Source organism: Pelodiscus sinensis, chromosome 5 (assembly GCF_052426305.1).
Source record: "Pelodiscus sinensis isolate ZL-2025 chromosome 5, ASM5242630v1, whole genome shotgun sequence".
Taxonomy (NCBI): domain Eukaryota; kingdom Metazoa; phylum Chordata; order Testudines; family Trionychidae; genus Pelodiscus; species Pelodiscus sinensis.
Window position 1 is genome coordinate 64,453,944 of NC_143056.1, and position 22,606 is coordinate 64,476,549.

General features: G+C 41.5%; 2 protein-coding genes across 14 annotated transcripts in view; both read left to right on the plus strand.

The window, feature by feature from the left end:
* The window catches only part of MGA (MAX dimerization protein MGA), a 90,258-nt gene that overhangs the window by 39,767 nt on the left and 27,885 nt on the right, over positions 1-22,606 (plus strand). For 4 of the 12 annotated variants that reach the window (XR_016349661.1, XM_089778488.1, XM_089778489.1 and 1 more), the window contains exons 9-17: positions 560-920; positions 1,677-1,900; positions 2,722-2,868; positions 3,300-3,372; positions 4,846-5,366; positions 8,887-9,184; positions 16,085-16,720; positions 17,356-17,664; positions 18,933-20,635. Coding sequence is in view for 11 of the 12 variants with exons in the window: in XM_089778488.1 (XP_089634614.1) it covers positions 560-920; positions 1,677-1,900; positions 2,722-2,868; positions 3,300-3,372; positions 4,846-5,366; positions 8,887-9,184; positions 16,085-16,720; positions 17,356-17,664; positions 18,933-20,635 (4,272 nt within the window). In the remaining variant the exon portion in view is untranslated. The remainder of the gene's footprint in view (positions 1-559; positions 921-1,676; positions 1,901-2,721; positions 2,869-3,299; positions 3,373-4,845; positions 5,367-8,886; positions 9,185-16,084; positions 16,721-17,355; positions 17,665-18,932; positions 20,636-22,606) is intronic. The other 8 variants (XM_089778493.1, XM_089778491.1, XM_089778490.1 and 5 more) reach the window with 8 other exon arrangements.
* Positions 1-22,606, plus strand: part of LOC102449777 (MAX gene-associated protein) — a 256,194-nt gene that overhangs the window by 2,241 nt on the left and 231,347 nt on the right. The window contains exon 1 of one of the 2 annotated variants that reach the window (XM_089778503.1): positions 9,069-9,184. The exons of the other annotated variant lie outside the window; for it this stretch is intronic. The gene's annotated coding sequence lies outside the window, so the exon portion shown is untranslated. Of the gene's footprint in view, positions 1-9,068; positions 9,185-22,606 lie in introns of those variants that run through there. 2 annotated transcript variants of the gene reach the window in all.

Below are 22,606 nucleotides of genomic sequence, written 5' to 3' on the forward strand. Positions count from 1 at the left end.
ACCTAATACTTCTGCACTCCAGTGCTTAGTTGTAGCTAAGATTTAAAGGAAGGATAACGATGTTAATAAAAATATGCTTGTAAGGGGTCGTATTTTCTTACCAGTTAGATGTATTGCTCTCTAGAGTCTAGACAATATCGATAAGCTTTTGACTAAATTCACTCACATGTATTGTAAAGAAAAGGTTTGCCACTTCAGAAGAACAGCGATTCTTCAAAAGTATATAGGCAGTAGCAGTACTCACCCTCATCCGCACCATAAACTTCTTGTCTTGGACTCACGCTGCAAATTAAAAAAAAATATTTCTATTGTAGCAATAGCCAGGGCAGCTTCCTTACAGTTGATCTTCTCCTGACGTCAGCTTGCTCAGTGGCAGAATCAGACACGTCAATCAGGGTGAGATGGGAGGGGACCACCCCCTTGAAGACACCGTTCTATGTCCTGTCATTCAATGTAAACTGTAAATTGTGTGGTGTCATTAATTTTGAACGCAGATCCTGTTTACATGTGTGTTTTAGCTCAGAAATTCAAATGTGTATATATTTTTTTTAAACTTTAGGCTTCTCTTAAAATTAAACCTGTACACAAAATAATCAGACGGCGAGCACCACCTTGCAACAATGATTTCTGCCGTTTGGGTTGTGTCTGTGCTAGTCTAGCCCTGGAAAAGCGTCAGCCTACCCATTGTCGCAGGCCTGACTGTATGTTTGGCTGCACCTGCCTGAAAAGAAAGGTGTTAGTAGTAAAGGGAGGATCCAAACATAAGAAAATTCTGAAGAAAGCTGTGCGTGGAAGCCTTGTATTCTATGGACCGCCAGGGGAAGAGCAGCAGGAAGAGGATGAATTGGAAGAAGAGGATGATGGGGAGGAAGAAGAGTTGAAACAGAAAGATAGGAGGAGGAGAAAGAAAGTGGAATACAGTGAGTATTATATTAAGGTCAGAGTGGTCACTCAAAGCAACAGGGCGGCTTTAATTTAAATCAAATTGATATAAATCACGATTTAAATAATTGATCAGGAAGGCTTGATTTAATCATGGTTTTCTATATAAAAGTGCATTCTTGCTGGTGGTATAACCTTAATACATATCTTTCATAACTGAAAGACAGATGTAGGTTTCATTTTTAGAAGGTACACAATATAAATTTTTAAGAATGATTTATTTTGAAAGCTTTTCAGATTAGTTTTACCGCTATATCGGAATGAATGATTGTTTGGTTATTTAGTTTACCTCCTAGTGACTTCATAAATATCTGCTTCATTGATCTTTAGTAAACTATCTCCAATTTAACAGGCTAATCATTTAATATTTGGAGGATTTTCTTGTCATGCTGTATTAGGAGAACCTCACCAGACAGACATTTAAATTTTTTTATTTAATTAAAACAACAACTTTATATATTCTGGATATTTTTCTTCTACAACAAACATAATATTTTAACAAAACAAGTATATGCATTTTTGAATTTAGTTAAACATTCAAATTTTTTTAAAATCAAGTTTGTTTTTGTTTAAATGGTTTTTAACTAAAATAGTTAAATTAAACGTATATGTTTAAAAACAAAAATTAAATTAACTATGTTGGCCAAGTCAACATAAGAAACTTAAAATATTGGCTTCCGTTCATTGAACTTTTTGAAACTTTGCACTTTTTTCCCTTTTTTTTCTTTTTTCAGCTATCTGTGAAACAGAGCCAGAGCAGCCTGTTAGGAACTGCCCATTGTGGATAAAAGTAGAAGGAGAGATTGATCCAGAACCAATTTACATCCCAACACCATCTGTCATTGAACCTGTGAAACCTTTGGTGCTGCCAACCCCAGAGGTCTTGCCTTCCAGTAAAAATAAATCTTCCAATGGAGTCAAACCAGGGCGAGTGTATACTCCCAAACCCAACCCAGTGGTAAGCAAAGAAAGGAAGGTGCTCTATACCTCCTTTTGTGTTTAGAAAACAAACCAGCCTTCACCTAAAAAGCTGGACAAATCAGTATCTAAAGTAAATTGATAGAGATGTAAGTCCATAATTATATACTTTTGTCAACAGAATTTTGATGAGGTGGGATTTTTTTTTAAATTCGTTTGCCTTTTATTAAGATGTTGCACAGAACAAGTACGGACAAAAGAGATTCTAAATTTCTAGCAATCTTTTGTATAAAATCACAAGAATGCCCACTAATTTCAAAATATATAACATGCATTTCCTTAAATAATTGAGCTACTCAGCATAGGTTATCAATTAATGACTTGCAAGGCAAGTGAGGAAATATATTTCAGAGCTAATGGGTTTTTTGTTTTAGACCATCAAGAAATTTTGGCTTCACAGTATTGAAAAATCTTTTTGTTTTAACCCATGACAATGTGAAAAGTAAAACCTTCCACAGGGACACTGGTAGAGAAGTAGCTAGAGATGTGACCAGAATTCAACAGGTTGCCTCAAAGCAGAATCTCTTGTTTATCATCTACCAGGTTAATCAGAATAGTTGTCTTTGTACCTAGATTTTTTTTTTTTTTTTTTTTTTTTTTTTTACTAAAAAAGAGCCTAATTCAGAAGTAAAATGTAGATGAAGGTATAATGCTAGGATGGAAGCCGCCTTTGAAAGTAAGAGTACACTTGCTATTTTTACTGTTTATTGAAGCACTGCTGAGATAAGTGATACTAGAATGTGTGGCTTTTTCACGGCTGTGATATATATCTTGAATGAAGTGGTTCTGTTTGGGTTTCAGATTCGGGAGGAAGACAAGGATCCCGTTTACTTGTACTTTGAGAGGATGATGACTTGTGCCAGAATCCGAGCATATGAACGCAAAAAGGAGGGGAAAAAGCAGCAGAAGGACCTATACATCTGTAATTCAGAGAATTGTACAGAAAAGGTGAGACCTTTTGTCCACAAACTTTTTTATAAACCATTTCATATATTAAAATGTAAGGCAATATTTTTATAAGCTCCTAAGTCACTTTTGAAGATGGAACTTAGGCTCCTAAATCACTCAAATGCTTTTGAAAAATGTATCCACACACTCATCTTACTTGTCTTACCTGGAACCTTCCTCCATCCAAATACAGAATTATGTGTAGTGCTTTAAATATCTGTTCATTCATAGAGCAATTCTGAGATTGGAGCTGTATTTTTGGGAGAGCTAGTGGATATGTTTCTTTACTTGAGTAAGCCCTGGACACTAAGTTGGTGAATTAGTTTATTTTAAAACCTATTTTACTGTTGAAGAAAACGTGATGTCACATTTAAATTAAAAATGTTCTCTTTGCCTCCATTGGTCCCATTTATTTTCTCTTCCCCTTCCAGGAGCATGATCCTGAGCACCAGAACCTTAAAAAAGAAGTTTGTGGGATGGAGAAAGACACTGAAAAATCAGAAGGTAAGATTTGATATTTGAGCTTAACTGGAGTGCCTGCTCCCTATAAGTTTCTGAAAAATAACGTAGATATTGATGAAACCATGAGATGCCTTGAGAAGGTGATATGTCTAGAACTTTCATAAGGCAGTCTGAGACTCATTTAACCCCAGGTTTGGTACCTTTAAAGGATGTACCAAAGTAGTGTATTTGTAATTTTTAACACTTAAGGTAATGTATTATTACAGTTTATTAATAAAATTATTTTCTAATGTTTTTATTCAGTCCCCTGATTTGCTTGGCAATGTGTCCAAATAGAGTGGGAAGCAAAATTGGTTAAATGTCTGATTAAAATCTACTGTTGCTCTAAAATTAAAATGGCAGTAGTTATGATGGCTTGGTTAGTGGTACAAGGCTTGTTGCACTGTAGACCTGTGTTTACAAATGACCATAAGATAGTTAAGGATTTTTTTTATTAGCACAGTTTTGTTACAGAAAGCTCAGATACCCATGTAACTCTATCAAGCTTGTGGAGTCTTTTGTAGATTATTCCAACTGGTTATATGAGGCAGAGGAGTGCCTCCTCCATTATACTTGGCACTGTTTTGCAGCAAACTCTTTTAATTCTCATTGAGAGGTTAAGATTGATTTTTCTCAGTCCATAATATAAAACTGAATTTGAGACTTCCAGTCCAGAAAGAAATAGATTAAATAATTCGTCTGGAATAATGTCTTGCATTTATGTTATCTTTCAACTCAGTGTGTCCCATAGAATGCTACAAGCTTTAAAAATGTCATACAGATTAGAGGGAACACATCTTCCACCACTGTATAAGTCTTGTTTGAGGTGAACTGTGGTAACTATTTGCCGTATCTAGCAACATTCTGCAGTTAAGGATGAGTAGTGGAAATATTTGAAAATGCTGTTGGGTAGACAAAAATTAATTACCAGATTTAAACTTGGCCTGATAAATCTCCTTACCATTTGCAAAAAGTGCCTTTGAATCACTAATGACAATGAAAGGTCAAGCCTCTGTTTTGTGTCTCCTACAAACGACAGCACCATTAATAGCACAGTGCTCCCTCATGCCATTGTGGGACATTGGTTCTTTTCTGACTCAAAGGAAAAGTGCCATCCACTGAATCACCAACACCACTCTCTGGTGCATGTTGGTGTTCCTTGGAGTTCTTGCCTCTCTGTACAGAAGTGACCTAGCCTTGTTAAGCTTGTGAGATGTGATGGGATTGCAATACAAGGTGGTGTTGCTGCATGAAATGAACCATAAAGAGGTTGGAACAGTTAGTTCTCCATTGATGTTTTATTTTTATTGGTTTTTGTGTTACTGTGAAGTGGGGGCTGGTACTCAGAGCTATTATTTGACTTCTTTTTCCCTGCTGCTAATACAAGGGTGGAGGTGGGGATAATAAAACTATATTGAATGTCCAGGTATTAAAAATTCCATAGTATTGCAGAAACCTGTTTCAATTCTTCCTCAGAGAAAAGCTGGTGGTCTTCCCGTAGTGAGGGGGAATCCTCCTCCACCTCCTATGTTCGTCACACCACTCCAGGTGGGCCATCCAAACTTATCGAGATTATCTCTGACTGCAACTGGGAGGAGGATCGCAATAAGATCTTAAGCATCCTATCACAACACATCAACAGTAACATGCCACATTCCCTCAAAGTGGGTAGCTTCATTATTGAATTGGCTTCAGAGCACAAGTCCCAGGATGAGAAGAACTCTCCCATCTATTCCTCCAGAGTGAAAATCTCAATGCCTTCCTGCCAGGACAAGGGTGAGACGCCTGAGATGCCTGTCTTGGAGACTCCTGATAGTGCAGTATCATCACGCAAAATATCAGAACACATAAAGTTCTTGCGGGCAGATAACTTGGACAAACTACATGAGAAGTTGCAGGGGGGAAAAGGCTTGCCTTTTTATACAGGGCTTTCTCCTGCAGGAAAGCTGGTCGCCTACAAACGCAAAGCTAATTTGAGCCCCTCAGGCTTGATTCAGGTGGGTCACTCTCTGCCTTTACTGTGAAGATTAGATTCCATTTACTCCAGTGTTCCTGACCACCTCCATTGGGCAAGAATTTAGACTACCTGGTCTTTTGCCTATCAAATACTATGAAAGTCTATCTGGGAGATGTTGTGGGTCAGCAGTAATGTTCTGTAGGCTGATTGGAAGTCTGAAGCATAGTCATTTAGATTGTCCTGTTGCTTGTCTTGGGGATTGAGTAGTCAAAGTACAAAAAGCTTTTATCAGGCTCTTTCTGATACTGTATTTGCAAAACTTACCACAGATGCATTTGGCTCTGTCTTTTCTCAATGGGTACCCAGGGCCACAGAAGAAACCCACTTAGGGTATGTCTACGCTACAAAGTTAATTCGAACTAACGGAGCGCTTAGTTCGAACTAGGTAATCCTCATTCCACGAGGATTAAGCCTAGTTCGAACTTACTAGTTCGAATTAAGGGCTGTGTAGACCCTTAATTCGAACTAGTTGGAGGCTAGCCCTCCCCAGGTTTCCCTGGTGGCCACTCTGGCCAACACCAGGGAAACTCGTCTGCCCCCCTCCCAGCCCTGGACCCCTTAAAGGGCCATGGGCTGGCTACGGTGCCCGTGCCAGGTGCAAGCCTGCCAGCACCCAGCCAGCAGACCCTGCACCTGGCACGGATCGAGCCACCCACCCGATGCCCCCCGCCCTGCCCCTCTTCCCGGGACCAGGCTGGCGGCTCCTGGGAGCTTGCCCGGGACCGCAAGAGGCGGGCACCTGCCTGGGCTAGTGCGGACATCGTGGACCTCGTCCACAATCTCCGCACTAGGCACAGGAAAGTGGCCAGCTAGGGCAGGAGAGCTGCCAGCCTGGCCACCCAGGAGCAGGTGTGCATGAAAATCAAGGGGGTCCACTGAGACCCCCGACCTTGAGCCCTGAGCTTACAATGGCCGTCCTGGGTCAGACCAAAGGTCCACCTAGCCCAGTAGCCTGTCTGCCGACAGCGGCCAACCCTAGGAACCCTGGAGGGGATGAACCGAAGACAGTGACCAAGCCATTTGTCTTCTGCCATCCCTCTCCAGCCTTCCACAAACCTTGGGCAGGGACACCACTCCTACCCCCTGGCTAATAGCACTCCATGGACCCAACCTCCATGACTTGATCTCACGTCCCTTTAAACTCTGTTCTAGTTCTAGCCTTCACAGCCTCCTGCAGCAAGGAGTTCCACAGGTCGACTCTTTGCTTTGTGAAGAAGAACTTTCTGTTACTAGTTTGAAGCCTGCTACCCATTCCTTTCCTTTGGTGTCCTCTAGTCCTTCTTTATGGGAACTAATGAAGAACTTTTCTGTATGCACCCTCTCCACCCAACTCCTGCTTTTAGAGACCTCTATCCTGTTCCCCCTCCGTCTCCTCTTTTCTAAGCTGAAAAGTCCCAGTCTCTTTAGCCTCTCTTCATATGGGACCTGTTTCCAACCCCTGATCATTGTAGTTGCCCTCCCCTCTCCCAGCCTCTCTCTTCCCCTCTCCCACCTCCTTTTCCCAATCTCCCCCAGTTTTGTTCAATAAAGACAGATTCCATATTTGAACACAATTGTCCTTTATTTTGTACATCAAGAAAAGGGGCTAGGGAAGGGTAAGTGGAAGGAGGTGAGGGAGGAATGGGGTACAAGCCCCCGGTGGGGAGGACTGGGCTGGCTCTGCGGGCTTCTGGGTGTGGAAGCTCTCCTGCAGCCCCCCGATTGTCCCCTCTGCCCAGATGGCAGCCTGCGGCAAGTGCAGCCGGGCTGATGGCCGAGTGGTGTGATGTGCCCAGTGTGGGTACTCCGGGCACTCCAAGCCAGGACTGCTTTACAAGCGGGGCACCCCTGAGAACTGTCTGTCCGGGGTGGGGGTTGGGTCCCTTTAAGCGCAGCCCTCGGCTAGCCTGAGACAGCATCTCCACGCTCTAAGTCCTCCTGTGATGCCCTGCCGGCACTGCTTCCGGCCAGCCTTAAGCCCGCTTCAGGGTCCACTTAATGTGGACATGCTAGTTCGAATTAGCAAAACGCTAATTCGAACTAGTTTTTAGTTCTAGACGCGTTAGTTCGAATTAGCGCTGTAGTGTAGACGTACCCTTAGAGATGCACACTGGGGAAGATCTTTAAAAGGAGACTGAACAAATATAATTGCTTTGTGCGGTAACTTGTCATCCTTACCTATCTGCTTATGCCTTCAGACCAGGTTCTTGATCATGAAGTGATGTCATAGTCCTCAATCTGTAATCAGTTGGTTTCTTGGAAATCGTTGATATCACAGATTCAGCATTACGAATTAATTGTGGGCTCTAGTAGAGAGTGATAAACTATGAAGGCAAGTGAAGTCTCTTGTTAAGTACAGATATCTTAGAGAAAGCAGCGAGAACATTTTAGGAAAAGCATATGAATGGAAAAAACTATTTGCATGAAGTTTTACAAATACAGTGCCTGCATAAGGAGAAACTGGACAAATACATACGTTTTTAATTGATTAAATAATTCAACAAAAACCAAGATTTTCTAGAGTAACTAGTGATCTTGGATGCCTCCATTTTTGGTGCACCTTAAGTAGGCCTGATTTTCAGAAGGTGAATGTTCTTCTCTCTGAAGATTAGTCCCCTTTAATGTATCTCAGGTTGGGCATTGGAAATAACCAGTGCATTTTTTTGAAAATATTAGCTGTAGTCAGTAGGGCCTCTTCAAGTTTTATTTTGAAAGCTTAGAGGATGCTGTTAACATAATGAAAATTAAAATAGTTTTAATAGAGCCAGAAAATAAACAATAAAAAGACACAGGTAGGAGTTTGAAAAAGTGCAGTGACCATAGATATGTAGTCCATTCTTGAAGATGTTCTACTCCATCTGTGTCTCAAACAACCGCTCTTGTTTGTCCTTCCTTTTAACTCCTGTGCAATGGGAGAGAGAAGTTGAGTTGAAGCTAAACCGTGTTCAAATAGAACCAAGTAGTGTAATACATCCTGTCACAATATCAAATAATAGCAAGAGTAATAGTGAAAAATATTGCCAAAGTAAATTGTTTTGCAGTCTCTTTTTAAAGACTTATCCCAACGTGCATAGCACACTCAAGTTTTTTTTTTTCTTCTGTGTCTCTGGACAGCCACCAAAGGTAATTAGATTAGTTATTGTGATACATTTAAAGCTTCATCCTCACCACATTGTGAATATCCGTCTTTAGTCAAGACTGAGACATAAACCAAAGTACAGGAAAGTGCAGCTTTACTCTCCTTCATTTCAGTATCTTTAGACTCTATGGTTCTTTGTGAATATCCTTCCTCCTAGAGTCTTGAGTGTCATCTAAAATCTATGGGTTTTATAGTAATGTGAAATAATTGCTTGGAGTTATCCTAAGCAGAAAGTAGATTAATAACATCCTCTCTGAATTGCAATGTTACTCTGAAAAGAACTTCTAGAAATACCATGGAATGAAACACCTTGTCCAAAGGTGGTAAGTTAGCAAGGTTTTTTTTTCTTCTTCACAGAATTTCCCTTTTCCACTTCTTTCAGGTTAATGGTAAAAGTTATCCTCAGGCCAAACTCCTTTTGGGACTGATGGGGGCATTGCATCCAGCCAATCGGCTAGCTGCTTATATCACAGGCAGGCTGCGACCCACAGTACTTGATCTCTCAACCCTCAGTACTGTGATCTCCAAGGTAGCATCCAATGCTAAGGCAGCTGCTTCCGGGATACCATCAGTCCAGGTGCCCACTACATCAACTCCCAAAACTACATCTTCCATCAGCACTACTTCAACCCCCACTGTGACGGCTCTGAAAGCTCATGTCCCAGCACAGAGACAGATAGGTAGGTTGGAACTTACTTACTGTATTTTAAATTACCTGAAGCATAAAATGGAGAATGAGTGTACAGCATTGCTGTCGATTTCTGTCCAACAGCTCTCACTGCCTTTGGCTCCTACAGTTGCCTACCTAAACTGCCTCTGCAATAAATAACCTTTTAACCTAAACCACTAAATTTTATATTAGGTTAGAATTATGTTCCCAAAGGTTGAAAATGTGCTGCAATAGTATTGATTAAATAAAAAAAAAGTCAGGTCAAAGGAGATTGGATGGAAAAGCACTAATTGAGTGATTAAAGTTGGATTTTTGTTCTCACTGGGTGTTCTGATTTGAACCTTCTTTGTCATCAGCCTTTATTGGTGAAAATGTCTTTATATAAAGGGGTTAAAAGAATTAGGATAAGCCTAGTCTGTGGTTCTTCACTTGTATTTTCATTTTTCTAATGTTGGTATTACACTTGAACCTCACATGTCAGGTCATTGTGAGGTATGAAAATAGCAAAGACACATGAAAAGACACCATGAAAAGCAAGTTGTTCAACATCTGGATTAAGAGAACCGCATGTGAGTAGTCATATCACACTGGTCTCTGATCTCATTGTGTTTCACAAGCTAAGCAAGGTTCTAGTCAGTTCTTGCATGGGAGACCTTCCCAAGTGTAAACAAAAGGTTCTTCCTAGTAGTGTACCAATGGGTGCTCCACTGTAGGTGTGCTTGCTTCCCTGTGTTGCTGATCAGATAACTGGCAGCAGTATCTGTTAGTCCCATTCATGCAGTCTTTCCTCATGTCCTGCCATGAGGCTAACAAGTGCACATGGGCTAACTTTCCCCCAGTTCCTTTTCAACTGCTAGAGATGGAATCTTTTAGTGACCATTAGCTTCTTACCATTTCTGTAGTTAATCTCCCCCGTCTTAGTTGTATTTTCTGCTCTTAATTTTTTCTTCCTGAACAATTGCCCCCTTTTTCATTGCGGACCCTTCCTCCAACAGGAGTTAGCTTGATTCAGTAGGCTTCAGGAAGTGCCGCTTCTGTAAAGAGGCCATCCTTGTAACAGATAAACACTCCCGGTGCATGCACTGTCTCCGGAAGGCCACATCCCACAGATGTGTGGTCTCTGCCAGCAATTCAGACTCTTGTCTTGGACAGGAAGTCAGTACAAAAGATCATCTTCATGGAGGCAGCCTTCCAATTTCCCTTCTTCCCTCTCTCCCCTGACCCTTTTTGAGAGTCACGTGGCAGAAGTGAGTCTTCCTCACAGCCCTCAACTTCAAAGGACTGAGTATCAAAGAAAACCTATCTTGTAATTCATCAAAAAATAGTGGGAAGTCCCCAGAGTGAGCTCCAGTGGCACATTAGATATTTTTGGCACTTGTCTGCACCAAGATAATTTCAGCCTATCTTGGCTCACAAAGCCTGTAACAGCAGGTATTGGTAACACACTTAAGGCACAGACATTGGGTCAGTGGTATCAATAAACAAAGGTAGGAGCCAGCATTCCAGTAAGAAGACACTGCCAGTACACATTGTGCTATTGGCTTTATCATCAATTTCCCATATAGCGCTAATGTGGTCAGTACGAGCAGAATCCCAAATTACATTGAGACCCCTAGCAACATCAGGTTGGTCAGCGTCACTGGAATTCTGGCACTCAAGATCTGTGGGACACCTCCTCTGCTTGACACAGTGACCTTGGCACTAAGTCGTCTCATCATGGAATCTTCTCTGCTATCCTGCCATACGTTTCTGCTTTCTCTAGTGTGGACTCCGACAGCGAGTCAAAGAAGGTCATTTCTCAGTATTTCTCTCATGCTCTCTATGAAGCCTACTGTGAATAGGTCCCCTGAGCATACCCTCACGTGACCCCATCTACCGCTTTTATGTGTCAACCATGGGCACCACCACCAGGCTCTATTCTACCTCTACAGTAGCTGTACTGGGATCCTTAGGATGCACATCATCCCCGTGCTTCTCTGGTTTCCAGCTTTACCCATGAACCCCCAAGATATTCCCCCTCAGCCAGGGCATTCAGAACCTCAGAAGTTGCAGAGGAGATTGTGGAAGAACAGGGGGGGCAGTAATGAGGCAGACATGACTGCAAAGACCAACATACCTCCCTCCTCCTTAGATGAGGCAGTATTATTAGCCAATGATTTCTAGCATTTTCCAGGACTTGGAAAAAAGTTGGAGGAAATTAGTTGGCATATTTATATGCGTCCTCTGAAAATAAAATAAAACAAAACAACCCATCCCATCTGGACACTGCAAAAAATTGGACATATCCTGATTTTGGTGATGCCTACATGGAAGTGGGCTGATGAAAATATTATGTCCTGGTTAGGAACGTAGAGTTCCTCTTCTCTCACCTTACTCCCAGCTCCATCATCATGGACACTGTAAACTGTAGGGGCCATTAACACCAAATGAGATTCATTTTCTATGACTGGGTTGGAAATGCTTGGACCTCTTCAGGAGGAAAACCTAATCCTCAGACCTCCTACAGTTCTAAGTTGCTTATTATCAAGGCTTAATGGTGAAATGACTGTCAGCTGTTCAAAACTAAGCAGCTTCATTGATCAGCTTCCTGAGTCACAGCATAACCAGTTCAAAGCTCTCATCCAGGAGGGACATCTAGAAGCCAAAACAGCGCTACAGTCTGCCCTCAATGCAGCCAACGCAGTGGGCTGGTGCATCTCCACAGCTGTGGTTATGCATCATGGTTACACCTTTCAGGCTTCTCTAAACTGGTGCAATCGACTGTTGAAGATGTTCCCTTTGAAGGCACTCAGCTCTTCCTGGAGAAGAGAGACTTCTCTATTCATACCTATACAAATTCTAGGACCACTCTGCTCATTAGGAATCTACACGCCTGGACAAAAGAGAAAATTTAGTCTGCAGCCTCAGCACAAACCATGTACCTCCCAATACACAAGTTAGTGCTATTACATACTCAGAGGAAGAAAATAGAAGTTCCCTAGGCAAGCCATCTGGTCCACAGCCTTTCATGTCACAATCCTACATCTTCAAACACCAGTTTTGATGTGTTGGTCAAGGCATTGACAGATCAATTACCCCAATTGCTACAACTAACCAACACTTCCTACCTATTTGGCTCATCTTGTAATGTTCAGAAGTATCTGGAAATGTGTTACATGAGACTAGTAGGTCCTGCAAATTGTTTGCAGTGGGTAGTCCATCCACTTCTCATCCCCTTTCAAAACACCCTTCCCTGCCTTTCTTCAGGGAATCTTCATATGAGAGTTAACTGTTTCTTTCCTGCAGTTAGGAGACAGAATCAATACCCACACATCTACAAGGCAAAGGATTTTACTCACTATTTTCTTATATCCAAGAGAAAGGAAGGCTGGAAACCCATACTAGACCTCAGAGCACTCAAAAATGTGTCAAAGCTCAAAAATTCAAGATGGTTAAGATTATTCCAAGCTTGGATCAGGGAGACTAGTTTTCCAGTCCTCTACCTTCAGGACACCTACATCCATATTGCAATCCTCCCATCCCACCAACTGTTCCTCAGATTTACCTTCGGACAAAACCACTACCATTACACAGTACTTCCCATTTGGGTTATAATTAGCTCTGAGTTTTAGTAGTGTCCATGTACTTGTGGTCTCAAAGGATCATGATGGGCCCTTCTCTGGATGATTGTGTCCTCACAGTCCAGTCCTTCCAAGAGTCTTGAATAACCAAATCCAGAATAGACTTTTTCACAGAATTGGGCTTCTCCAGAAGTCAACCTTCAATTCCAGTGCAATGCCTGTAATTCATAGGCACCTGCCTGACATGTTACAGGCCAGAGCACTCTTACCTCAACACAGATTCCTCTCTTTGGCCTTGCTTATAAAGACCATTCAAAACAGCCCAGAAGTATTAGCAAATAACAATGCCCCAAAAGTTGCAGGCAAATGGCAACAAGCACAGCAGTAATACCATATGCCAGGCTTTATATGTGATGACCAGAGACAGACTAGACAAACTCCTGTCTCTACCCACCAAGAATAAAAACTCCTTGGACTGGTGGAAAGACGTAGGAAATGTTTGCAAAGAGATCCCCTTTTCACAAACCTCATCCCCAGTCATGTCATCATTTCTCACCACCAGTACATCCCTCATAAAATGGAATGTGCATTTAAACATCACAACACAAGGCATATATGTGGAAATATTCCTTCACATCAGCCTCCTTGAGCACAGAATGATCAGGAATTCCTGCATGCATTTCCTTCCTCTGAGCAAGGTATCTCACATGACACTCCTAATAGACAATGCAATGTGCATGTACAGTATAAATCAACCGGGGGAAGCCAGATCACTTTCCTTGTGGGCAGAAGCAGTGAGAGCATAACATTACATTATCAGAGGCATACTTTAGGAGCGTGCACACAACTTGATAGCGAACAGTCTCAGATTCAGGTTCCCACACAGTTGTGAATGGGAAATAAAACTCAGCAATATTCTACAACCTATTCAGATTGTGATGAACACCCACCCTATGCCTGTTTGCCACTCACCTGAACAGGACAATGTTCATGTTACTGTTCCAGAGTAGGAATAGGGTAACACCATCTGCATGATGCTCTCCTTCCCTGAGACAGAAATCTTTTCTATGCTTTTCCTGTTTCCCCTGCCACCAAAGCCCTATTAAACCTGGTGTTGAAAGGCCTAACTAGATGTCCCTTGAACCTTTAGTCACCTGTTCACATACATACTTTTCTTTGAAAATAGCTTTCCTAATAGCAGTCACCTTGGCTAGGAGAAGAGGAGAAATGACAACTCTGATGGCACATTCCCCCTGTAAAGTATTCTTTTGGGACAGGGTTAAACTCAAGCCTAATCCAAAATTCATCCCTAAGGTAACTTAGTTCCACATGATCCAGTTGATTCACTTTCTAATTTTTTCCCCAAACCCTCACCACAACAACAGGAACGCTACATTACACACAGTAAATGTCAGAAAAGCCTTCGTCTAGGCTAGGATGAAAGCTTTCAGGAAGTCTCATAAGCTTTTCCTGTGTTGTGGAAAGATCCCAGGGCTCAGCAATATCAGCCTAGAGACTCTTCAAATGGGTCTGAAACTGTATTTGACAAAGTTATTTGGTTCACAGTAGGGCCTCTCTGTATAGTATCCACACATACTCCATGAGGTCGATCTCCTTGTGCATCACAGACATTCTTGAAGAATGTATCTCAGAAATGCACAGAGCAGAGAGATGGGTATTGGTCCATACCTTCACAGAACGCTATGTCATCACTGGGAATTCCCATCTCTGATGCCATCACGGCTCCATAATATTGCCTTTTATAACTGACCTGACTCCAAGGCCCTAGCCTTCCAAAGGGGATATTGCTTAGGAGTCATCTACAGTGGAGCGCACACAGGCACAGTAGTTGAAGAAGTTACTCATCTTGTGCAGTAATAATGGTGTTTTTGAGATGTGTTTCTCTATGGGTGCTCCACAAACCACCCTGCTCCCCTCTATTTAAGAGTTCCTGTCTGTGTCTCGGTGGTAGAGAAGGAACAGAGGAGGGTTAGCATCGGTGTGCTGTCTAGTCTAGTGGCTGGGAACAAGGAGAGAGAGTGCACGTATGGGCCTAATGGATACTGTTAATGAAGTTTTCCGATCAGCAGCACAGGGATGCAAGCAGATGTTCAGTGGAGTACCCACAGTGACCAGCATCTCAAAGAACTGTTATCACTGCACAAGGTGAGTAATTTCTTCTTCCGAAAGAATGTGGCACTCTTCTGAGTTGGTTCTGAAATCTAACCACAGCATGGCATGAAGGGAGACTGTGTTATATAAGAAGTGCTATCTTTTGGGTAAGATGTGAAATCTAAACACCTGACGCTTTGGTCATTAGCAATTCCAAGAAGCTTTTGGCAGGAGAAGAGGGTGTTAATTTGCATACTGGCAAAATTCTGATTTGTGCTTAGTTGTGTTCTTCCTACCTAAATACCCCCTGCAGTGTAAACTGGATGTGCCATTTTTGCCTTCCTGTAGTAAACCTATGCATTGTATTTGTATGCTGTTTTGATGTGGTGGATGTGTTACAGTAGTGTGTGAAACAATTTTTGAGGTATCTAATGTGTAAAAACTGTTTTGGCATTCTTTTGGACTAAAGATGCTATCTACATATAAGATTATGATTTTTTTTTTTAAAGAGGCTTGCCTCATGGTAATTTTCTGTGCTGTCACGCTAGATGTTCAGATTCTCTTCCTTAGTTGATCAAGGTCTGGTGTGCTATGAATTCAGCATTTGAGCCCCGGAGAGCAAGGAATGGAGGAGCCTTTCAATATTGACTCTTTCTGCTTGCTTGAAAATTGTGTCAAAGGGGAGTCCCATCCAGTCTTCAGCTAGAAGGGTAGTGATTGCAATATGAAGGGTGTGACAAACCCTACCCCCCCATTTAGATTTAAGTGGCTGGCATAACAAGTGAATTCAGTGGTAAGGTGATGGAGACCCAAGAAGCAGTGAAAGGAGGAAGACATCACACAGAGGCTTGTATGGGAAGAATTTAAGAATTAGAAAATCCCTTATGAGCCTATTATTTCACTCTGTTCCTTTTTTCATGTGTTGAAATTGTAATTCTCTAATTGTAGTGTCACAATAAAGATCAAAATGTCATAGAGCCTGATTCTTTTGCATGGATAGGAAGAAATGCAGCAGAAAATTGTAAATCTTCACTAAAACATAAATTTTGAATCATGTAAAGCCTGTTCATGACTACAATAAAGTGAATGGCCATGTTTTTAAATGTTTCAGTTTATATACAGGGTGCTCTTTAACAACAGCGGGGCCTTAATTTTTTGCTAAATTGACTACTGGAGCACCTCAAACAGGGCAAAGAAGGAACCTGTTGAGATTTTGACCTGCAAGTTTTTATTTGCAGCTGCTCGACCCTCATCTGGTGGTGTTTTCACACAGTTTGTGATGAGTAAAGTTGGAGCTCTGCAGCAGAAGATTCCTGGAGTTAGCACACCCCAGCCCCTGACAGGGCCACAGAAGTTCAATGTCAGGCCTACGCCAATAATGGTCGTCACTCCAGTGGTTCCCTCAAGGCCATCTCCAGTTTACTGCACTGTCTCACCTCCTGTCACTGCAGCTGCCACTACCTCTCCAGTTACTTTAGAAAGTGTTACCACTGTGATATCATCTACTGTGACCACTACTGGCCATACAAGAGCTAATGAATCTACCCACTCTCCTCCTGGCATTGCCATTGCAGGTGCTCCTGGAACATCTGAAGCCAGCACCTGTTCTGCTGTCTCACCCATTACCCCTACAGCTACTGTGAACATAACAAAAGCAACTGGAATGGCTACACCAGTAGCAACCATATCATTCCCTAAATCTGTAGTAACTACACCAGCCACTAATCATCCAGTTCCTACCACCTCCTCATCTCCAGTTGTGGTGACAACAACTGCAGTCACTTCCATGGCGACCACTCCAACCTCATCTGTTGGTTCTATTCCTGTTATACTCTCTGGAGTTAATACAAGTCCTTCACTGAATCCAAGACCAGGTAAGGCACAGGCACAACTGGCTAATTGTTGCTGGCAACACTGGTTTCATCAGAATTGGTATAAGAACTATACAGTTGCAGACTATCAGAGAGAGAATAGTGGGACAAGGCAGCTCAGCAGATCCATAATGGGGTATGGAGCCTTTTCCTCTTAAGTTTCTGTTTTGAACTCCTGTCAGCTGTTAGTAAACAGAAAATGTAGCCATGTGTTTGTTCACTGGGGTAATATGAAACGAATTGGTGGCTTCAGTCTGTTTCCTACCCGATAAATGTCATATCACAAAACTGTCAGTAAAGCGGTTGTATCTGATTATACCAAGACTGCCAATGTGCATACCGAAGGCCAAGAAATAGGCACAGAAGCAGATAATTACTCCCTCATTCTATATTGTTTCATGTGATTGAGGAGATAATTGGCAAAGTGAAGATGATCATATTGCCCTGGTCCATGCTATATATGTTTGTGGATAAATGGAAGATGTTGAAATTACATGTTATACAGTAGCTTTTAGAGGGATATTGTTAGATGAAAATGACACTTCTGTCTGAAAACATCTCGGTTTTACTTTGAACAAAAAAAGGCAAATTGTGTATCTAAGGAGTATTATGAATCACATTTCTTACTAACTTTTCAGAAGATGGCACTTCTCAGACTACAACTGCAAGCCCCCAGGGTCTGTCTTCTGGAACAGAGAAGCGTGTGGGATCTCGATTACTGCTGATTCCAGTGCATCAAGGCTCTCCTGCTTTACGACCTCTCCACAATGTGCAGCTTGCTCAAGGACATAGGATGATCCTGCAGCCTCTCAGAAGCCCAGGTGGAGTAAACCTATTTAGACATCCCAATGGACAGATCATCCAGCTTGTTCCACTGCATCAGCTCCGAGCAGCTGGCACCCAATCCAACATTCAGCCCGTAATGTTCCGTAATCCAGGTACCAAAGGTCTTGGCCATTCTTTTCTGATTTTTTTGTATATTGTTCGGGCAGATTTTATAGCAGATGAGCTTTCCTTTGTGGCAGTTGAAAATGAAAGTAAAAGTAAATGCACAGGATTAATAGAGGATTCCAGGACTATTTGTGTTCCGAGACATAATCACGCTGCCAAGAAAAAAATGTCCACACTGTGTCTTCCTTGTGTCAGTTGGGAAAGTAAAGTGTAATCATTCAGATGTGATGTGATGTGATGTGATGTAGGATGAAATAGTACTTGTCTTAAATTAAAGATGTCAGTACTTTCTTTACCCAAAATGTAAGAATTTTGCGTGGTAGGTAGTGATTTTTATATCTGGCATATACAAGGGTGAATGTACTATCTCAGGCTACGTCTAGACTTCATGGCTCCGTCGATGGAGCCATGTAAAATAGTTTATTCGGCATAGTCAAAGAAGAAGGGATTTAAATAATCCCTGCTTCATTAAAATAAAAATGGCCACCATGCTGTGCCGATGATCAGCTGGTCCAGCACAGCGTGGCAGCCTAGACGCGGTGCGGTCGACAAAGACTTCCTTATCATCGACACAGCGTGGTGGCCATTGCGGGGATTATTTAAATCCCTGCTTCTTTGACTATTCCGAATAAACTATTTTACGTGGCTCAGTCAACAGAGCCATGTAGTCTAGACGTAGCCTCAGTGTTGTTTTAAGGATATCAGATTGCTTTGGTGAGTGAAAATCTGACCAGTTCCTTTTTAGTAAAATTTGGCTTTCCAGATTAATCTTTTTTTTTTTTTTTAATTTCATTTGTTTTTTAAACCAATTTCAGAACTGTTCATTTTTTTTTGCTGGGGAAAAATTACATTTTTTTTTACATTTTGAAGACGAGAAAGGGTACAAATTTTAAAAAGTTAGTGTTCCAAAATGAAACGACATTTAGAATTTCAGTTTTGACATTTTCTGACAAAATTTGCAAAGGAAAGTAAGTTTAGTTTGAATTGGTTTTTATCAAAACTTTTTCTGATCACGTCTAATAACTTTTTCAGCACATTGATGAAACTTGTGCAATAACTAACAAAATTTAGGAGAGCCCTTTGTAGATATCTTACGGTATCATACTTTTTATGCAGCAGTAGGTATTATATTGAGATTTTGTGATGATGTACTTAATCATAATTCTTGGAAGAAGGTTGTCTGTTTAACTTTATGTAATATCACGTACTAGAATTAGGAATGATTTTAGGAAATAAGAGATTTAGTATTTTCTCTCTCTCATAGGCTCTGTTGTAGGAATCCGATTGCCTGGGCCTTCTAAGCCTCTTGAGATACCTGTACCACCTCCCTCTTCCACTTCCGTTACTTCGGTTTCCCCTGTCAAAAACCCAGCAGTACAAACGGTTGGATCCAGGTCTGCACCTACAGTTAATTTGATCACTCAAGCATCATCCATCCTACCATCAGTACCCAGTTTTGTGTCGCAAGCAGGCACCTTGACTTTGAGGATCTCTCCTCCAGGAGCAAACAGCATTGCAGGTCAGACAGGCTCTGAATCTAAGATAACGTATAGCTCAGGTGGTCAAGCACCTAATGCTGCCGGTCTCGTACCCCTTCAGTCTGGAAGTTTTGCCTTGCTTCAACTGCCAGGACAGAAGTCGGTCCCAAACTCTATTCTTCACCATGTTGCATCCCTCCAGATAAAGAAAGATTCCCAGGATGCAAGCCAAAAGGATAAGTCTGTTCCTGCTAAGCAGCAAGAACATGAGAGGGCTTCACCTTCAGAAGATGTGGAGGTCATGGAGTCAGAGGTCACAGTGTCAGATAGCAAACAAGAGGAAAACGAGTTGCCAGCAAATCAGTCAAATAGTAGTGATGAGTCTGCAGCTGATGCAGCCATATCTGACAGAAACTCCACTGCCTCAGAGATGGCTGAGAAGGATTCAGAGATTCTGGAGGATTACTCTGATGACATTACCAACTTTCAGCATGATGTTTCTGCAGATGTTATATCATCAGACCACTCGTACATCAGTGAGAAGCCCATCGGTGATAAAAACAAAGTGATCGCTGAAAAGAAAGAGGACTCTGTACATTCTGAAAAAGTATTGGAGAATGTTTCAGATAATTCAGGGACTATTTCAGAATTACTAGATCCAGCCATAGTTGCTCCTGCAAATACTGCATATCGAGAGAGTTCCAGGGAGCAGGAAGAGACTGCACTGTTAAAAAGCCATGTGGAGGAGCATACAAGCCCTGTACAAGCAGAATGTCCAGATATGGAACAGGAGGGAAATGCACAACTACAGAAAAAAGGGAAAGAGAAGGTGAATGATAAACCGTCACAGAATCCACAGGAGAAGAAAGAGATTTATGCACAGCAAGAAGGGACTCAATCACTTGAGAACCAAAAAGAGCTCCAGGAGAGCATTGCACAGTTAGAGGTCAAAAAGAAGGAATGTGAGAACTCTACCGAGACCGAGAACAGAATGGAAGAACAGGAAAATAAATTGGAGATCATTTATACCAAGGAGCATGGCAGTAATTCAGGAGAGGTGCATGTGGGAAGTACAGGTGAGTGTAAAGGAAATGTAGATATCCAGAAAAAACTTAAAATTCCTAACCAAGAACAAGGCATCACTGGTTTTCAGAAAGCAAGTGAAAAGGCTACGGACAGCTCAGTTCATACCAATAGTTCTTGGAACACAATGTCTAGTAAGACAACTGGTTTAGACGACAAAAGTAACACTGAGAGAGGGAATAAAGTTGAGAAATCTGCTAAAGGTTATTTCCTGACTCCAGAGCAGAGAGCACAAGAACCCAAACACCACAAAAAGGGTTATACTCCTACTGTTGATATTACCATGGATGACGTAGAAGAGGAGGAGGAAGATGATGAAGATGAAAAAACTGATGATTCTGCTGATGAGATGTTGGATGGAGCTTCTGATTTCCAGAGTGAAGAGGAAGTGGATGTGGAAAAATTGGTGAGCCTAACTCTTTTTAAAATTAAATTTCTCTGATTTTTTGAAAGACTTAAATGGTTTAATATACTATTCATGTGTCCAGACACGGTGAAAACCAAGAATGCACTGATCTTTTGTTATTTCAGAAAATCTGGATATTGGTCTTAAGTGAGAATATTTTTTGTTTCATTTTAGCTATGCATACTCCTGACACAACTTGTCACAGTTCGTTGCATTTCTTTTTGAGAAATTCATAGGATCTGAAACAGATATATCTGTTTCACATATAAGGACTGAGATGAATTGGCACAGCTTTGATACTAACATTGCTCTACCAAATTCACAGTCCATTTTGATCAGTTTCATGGCTAGATGGTAAAGAGCTTCAAAGCAGCTCACGAAACTAGGTGACCGGGCAACAAAGTAGCAAATGAATTTTAATTTGATAAGTGCAAAATAATGCATATTGAAAAACATAATCCCAACTATATGTACAAAACAGTGAGGACTAAATTGGGGGGAAGGAGATAGATATAGATCGATCGATCTATCTATCGGTGTCATTGTGGATAATTCTCTGAAAACATACACTCAAAGTACAGCAGCAGCAGTCAAAAAATGCAAATAGAGTGTTAGGAATAATTAAAAAGGGGATAGATATTAAGACTGAGAATATCTTGTTACCTTTATATATATATATTCATTGTACGCTCACATCTTGAATACTGTGTATAGATGTGGTTGCCTCACCTCAAAAGAGATTATGTTGGCATTGGAAACATAATAAAGAAGCGATCAAGAAGTCCTCTGGTTCAGTTCACCTGTAGCTCAATAGTGGGGAACCCTACTGCTGCAAACCACAAGAAGTATGCCGGGTGGGGAAGAAAGAGAAAGAAAGAGTTGGTGCTTTCCCTCTGCTGTCTCATCTTGTATGTCTAAACTTGCATCTGGACCACTGCAATTGACAGTTCCCCACTTCCTTCAGCAAATGTCTTGCTCCTCCATATCTTTATACATGCTTGCTTTTCAGAGATCCAATCTTCCATCCTGAACGTCACACCATGCATTTCATGATTTGCAGGAGGGAGCGTGCTCAGGAGTTGTTCATAGGGGAATGCTAGAGCTTCTTTCACATCACCATCTGATGAAGACTCTATAGATCCCAGCAGCATGATTCCCCTTTTGACAAACCATAGGAGGTTTGGTGAAAGAGACAGGGAGGAGATGATTTTCTGCCTTCTTTTCTTGCACGTCTGAGATTATCCTGATTGTCTCTTTTGCCATTTCTACATCTTTTGGCTAATAATTGTTCCTGCACTTATGAATCTCGGGGGATGGTCATGGAGAAAATAGTCTTCTGGCTAGAATTCATGGGAGAGGTGGTCATGTAGACATAGAGGAAATGAATGTGCGTGGGTGATTCCCAGCATGGGAGCACATGTGTACCTTCTGCTAGATCTATGTCTTTTGAATAGCAGTGTCTGCCAGGGCTATGCATGTGCTGTCTGCCTTGTTTGCCCATATAAGCACATATAAAGCATAGGGGTGACTGTGTCCTTGCCTCAGTTCTTTCTTTCTATCCGTGGTAGCAAAGTGGAACCTGGTGATTCTGACCCCTTAGTTCTCCACTTGGGCTAAATCAGTCAACATTTCTTAAAACATCTTTAGAATTTTTCTGATCTACTGGTATACAACCATCTTGAACTTCCTTAACTTGTCTGGACTGAATACTGATAGTCAAATATTGCCTTTGTTCCTGTACACCCCTCCAAAAGAACTCCTCAACATGGCTGATTTGAAACTTGCATTCTTATGTCCTGTACATCTTGTATTGAACTAATTCCTTGAAAGGTGGACAAAGCAAATGACTCCTCTGTTTAGAAGAGTTCATTTTACTGTGTAGATGGTCAGTATCCCATTGTTCTCTGCAATAACTTGTAAATCATGTAACTCACATTTGAAATGTCGTTTTCTGGAGTGATCTGTGAAGGT